We start from the raw sequence: 4,467 nt of genomic DNA on the forward strand, positions 1-4,467 counted from the left end.
TTGGCTCTCTCCTCCCCTCTCCCCATTGGCTCTCTCCTCCCCTCTCCCCATTGGCTCTCTCTTCCCCTCTCCCCATTGACTCTCTCCTCCCCTCTCCCCATTGGCTCTCTCCTCCTCTCTCCCCATTGGCTCTCTCCTCCTCTCTCTCTCCCTATTGGCTCTCTTCTCTCCCCTCCTCCCCATTGGCCTTCCCTCTTTTCGGGGGTTGTTAGGCTCTTCTCAACCTTGGTTATTCCTATTCTCCATCACCTGCAGCTCCTCTCTTCCCCTTCCTGTTGGTTGCCTTGCTCATATTTTTAATATGATTACTTCTCATTTACCTAAAAGCCTCCTTTCCTATCTTTTGGTTGGCTTCTATATTTTCTATTTTTCCTTCTTTTCTTTCCCCAAGGCGATCAAGCTTATTTTTCCCAGTTCCCATCTCTCACAGTGCCAGGCGTGTGTAAAGCAATCGGTGACACTGAGATATTGACGAGATAGAGTCCCTGTCCCAAGGAACGTTTCTTCTAGTTGGGGAGACAGGGATGTTAGGGTAGTGCCATGGGTGACGGTAGGGGTGATTAGGGAGCTGCAGAGACAGGAATGGAGGGTCCCAACCCAGGCTGAGGGAGGAGGAGAAGGCTTCCGGAAGAAGTGACCATCCTTGAGGGGGTGAGTCAGTTATCTGGGGGGAGGGGAGGGGAGGGACAGGGGAGAGGGAAGAGCGCGCCCAGCAGCACAGAGGCAAGAGAGACGGGCACCATTAGGGAGACCAGAGTAGCTCCGTCTGGCTGAAGTTCAAGGACGATGGAAGAGAGGGGAAGGCATGAGAGACGTGATAAGCCCTCTGAAGAGACCATCATCTATCCAGGGCGAGGGAAGCCCCTGGGAGGCTCGGGACAGGGGTGTGACACAGTCAGATTGGTCAGGTGTCTGAAGCTTGAACTGATTGTTGGGTGGAGAAAGGCCGGGGCAGGTGAGCATTGAAGCAGAGACCTTTTGGGGAGATTTTGTTTCAGGCTTTAGATCGGAGGTGCTGCGGCCTGAACCGGGGCAGTGACGGAGAGAATAGAGAACGAGGATGGATTCAAGTGACTTTTAAAAAGTAAAACTGACAGGACGTGATGTCTGGATGGGTGGGGGGGGGTCGGTGGGTGGGTTAGGGTTAGTGTGGGAGGGGGGAGGTAAGAGGAATCGAAGGTAACTCCCGGGGTCTCACCTGTGCCAGTTACTGAGAACTGAAGACGGTTTTTGTCACCGCTTCCTCCACCTGCCCCCCATCCAGTCTCACCGCTGTCCCGACCGCCTCGCTCTCCTCTTCTCACTCACTATTCCCATCCTGTCTCCCACTGGCTACCCCAGGTCCTCCTGGAGGAGACTAGGGGCATTGGTGGGGAATATTCCAACCCCCACCCCCTTGAGTCACGGCCCTCTCTCAAGTGCAACCCTTTGAGTAAGGTCTTTGTGGTGGTTAGTTTACTGCCCACTGCCATCTAAATTCCCACCTATCTTAGTGGTTTCCAGCTCCCTCCCCCTTTAAAAAATTGTTTTTAATGCTTATTTATTTTTGAGAGAGAGAGAGAGAGGGAGACACAGAATCCGAAGCAGGCTCCCACGTGGAGCTCAAACTCATGGACCGGGAGACCATGACCTGAGCCAAAGTCGGAAGCTTAACCGACTGAGGCACCCAGGTGCCCCTAGCCCCTCCCCTTTTTGTGACCGGTCTCGAGTTAGATGGTGTGACCCAGGATTCTGGATTCTCAGCGAATCCTGGGTGTTGGGATTGTTGGCAGTAGGCCGTGGATCTAAATAATTATGGAAGCCCCTGGCTCCACCTAGGGTCCTTTCTGCTTCTCGCAAGACTTGTCAAGGCTCTCCAAAAGTTACGACCACCTGACAAAGCCCCAGAGGAAACACCTCTAAACTGGGCGTGGAGGTCGCATCTGCCTTTGTCCTCCTTTCCCGTTCTCTTAAGAACACCAGCAGTGCAGGGGCGCCTGGGGGGCTCCGTCGGTTGAACACCCGACTTCGACTTCGGCTCAGGTCATGATCTCGCGGTTTGTGAGTTGGAGTCCCAAACTCTGTGCTGACAGCTGGGAGCCTGGAGCCTGCTTCAGATTCTGTGTCTCCCTCGCTCTCTGCCCCTCCCCCGCTCACACTCTGTCTCTTTCTCCAACATAAATAAACATTTAAAAATTAAAAAAACACACACACACACACACACCAGCAGTGTATTATAGACTGCCTGTCCCAGTGGTGTTGGAAGCGGGTTCACTTTGAAGCTGACCGCAAGAGATCACAGTGCAGCGTTCACTAGGGTTTCCTGCTTGGAGCTGGGCTTGGGGGGGAGGGGGTCCCCTGGTCTACACTCTGGAAGCGATCCCAATACACCAAGATGCCCCAAGCAAGCCCAGCGCCTCTGTTTACCCAGGAAACGCCAGAACAGGTAGAGCTTGCTCTCTCAGTCTCTCCCCACTGCCTCCGTCTTCCCGTCTCGCATTGACTCCATGCCCTTCTCCCCTCTCCCCTCTCCCCCTCTCCCCTCTCCCCCCTCCCCTCTTCCCTCCTCCCAGGTGCCTCTACCTGCAGCAGATCCAGGTCAGAGGGCAGCTCCTGGCGCTCCTGGGCCCTGCGCAGGCTGTCCATCACGCTGCCCCCGGGGGGACAGTACCGCGTGAGGGTGAGCACCGCATCGTGGGCCCTGCGAAGCCGGGAGCTGTTGGCCAGGGCGGCCAAGGCCTCGGGGCCCGGTGACAGGGCGTAGTGGAGCGTGTCAAAGGGCAGGAAGACCAGGGAGCCGTCGGCCAGGCCCAGCTCTTCGGCGGCCTCCAGCAGGCAGCGCTGCTCCTGGCCGCCCAGCAGCACCGAGTGCATCACCATGATCACGGCTGGGGACCGAGACCCCGGGCTCACTGCTGCGCCCCGCGGCCCGCGCCGCCGCGCCCCTCCCTCCCCGCACCCCGCGGCGGAGCCTACCTCTGACTCTGGGCCCGTCCTGGACCCTCCGCAGGGCCTCCCGGGCCCCGGACACGTCCGACGGCTCCATGGCGGTCACCAGGGCAACGGGCAGACCCCGCGCCCTGAGCGCGGCGGACAGGGCGCGTCCCGCCTCCACCCACAGGTCCTGGGGCGCGGTGACCAGGGCCACGCGCGCCCAGCGGAAGGCGCGGAGGAGAGCGTAGAGGGCGTCCGCCGCGGGCGTCACCGCGGGGGCCGTCGTGCCCGCCGCCCGCGTCCCGGGGCAGCCCCAGGGCACCAGCGTGACCCCCGCCTCCTGGGCCAGGAGCTCGGCCGGCCGGCAGGCCGCGGGGTTCACCGGGCCCACGAGGCCCGAGACGCGGCCCAGCGCGGACGACACCGCCCCCAGGGAGCCCGGCGTCCGGCACGGCTCGGGCAGCAGCGCGACCTCGAAGCGGGGGGACCCCGCCATGGCAGGGTCGTGGTTCAGGCGGGCGGCGGCCAGGCGGGCGGCCAGGTCCGGGCGGGCGCGCGCGAAGATGGGGTCGCAGGCCCAGGGGCCCAGCACCCCCACTGTGAAGACGGCGGCCCGGGCGGAGGGCGGCAGGAGCAGCAGAAGCAGCGGCAGGGCCCGGGGGACGCCGGGCGGGGATGGAACCCGCCGCGCGGGGGCGCGGCGCCGGGGGTCCGGACACCCACCCGCAGGGAGGGCGCACGCCGTCATTGCCGGCTTCTGGGAGCATAAGCAGGGCCGGATGAGCGGCCGGGGGGCGGTGGGGGGGGGCACAACTCTCTTAGGGTTCTGTCCGCAACCTCCAGCTTCTCAAAGCCCAACTAACCCCGGGGCATGTCCCCACTTCCACAGCCCCCTCCTCTGGCTTGGACGACTATACGGGAGTCAAGGGCATGGCCGCACCCCCCACACCCCGTTTCTCCGGCTTCCTGTTCCCCTCTTGCCCGCCCCTCCTCCCTCCTCAGAGCCGTCTGGGGTCAGCGGAGACATGCCCACGCCCTCCTTGGATCCATCTGGGGCCGAAGGGACCCGAATCCGTGCCTGCGGAGGGGCCTTAGCCACTCACCGGAAAGTCCGGGGCTCGGGCCCAGGCCCGGGGTGAGGGGTCACGGGGCAGATCCCCCTTCTGGCGCCCTCCCACAGGTCTCCTTTGCCAGCCCGGCCGGGGCGGGGGTGTGGGAACAGCTGTCCAGAGTCCTTAATCTCCTCAAGCTGATTAAGGTCCCTTAATCAGGCAGGGAGGAGTTGGTGGAGGATGGGGCTCCTTACAGAGGAGGCTGTCCCCGCTTCCAGGCCGCCAGCAGATTCTCCTCCATGCCTCTCAACAGCCCCCCTCCCCTCCCCTCTACCCCCGCCTCCAACAAAAGCAACTGCAGGTTCGCCTTCTCAAGCTGCTGCCACATTACTCTTCTCAGCCTGGGAAGCGATGAGTTGTGCCCCTGGACACCTATGGGTGACCAGTTTCAGGGTGGGAGTTCTCTGTCTCATTCCCTCCAATCACCCGTTTCCACTTTCCC

General features: G+C 61.9%; 1 protein-coding gene across 1 annotated transcript in view; it reads right to left on the bottom strand.

The window, feature by feature from the left end:
* Positions 1-3,661, bottom strand: part of GUCY2D (guanylate cyclase 2D, retinal) — a 13,750-nt gene extending 10,089 nt beyond the window's left edge. The window contains exons 1-2 of the mRNA XM_049637021.1: positions 2,956-3,661; positions 2,563-2,867 (exon numbers count right to left, since the gene is read on the bottom strand). Coding sequence (XP_049492978.1) covers positions 2,563-2,867; positions 2,956-3,661 — 1,011 coding nt within the window. The remainder of the gene's footprint in view (positions 1-2,562; positions 2,868-2,955) is intronic.
* Positions 3,662-4,467: the final 806 nt, after the last annotated feature.

This window comes from Panthera uncia, chromosome E1 (genome assembly GCF_023721935.1).
Source record: "Panthera uncia isolate 11264 chromosome E1, Puncia_PCG_1.0, whole genome shotgun sequence".
NCBI classification, from domain to species: Eukaryota; Metazoa; Chordata; class Mammalia; order Carnivora; family Felidae; genus Panthera; species Panthera uncia.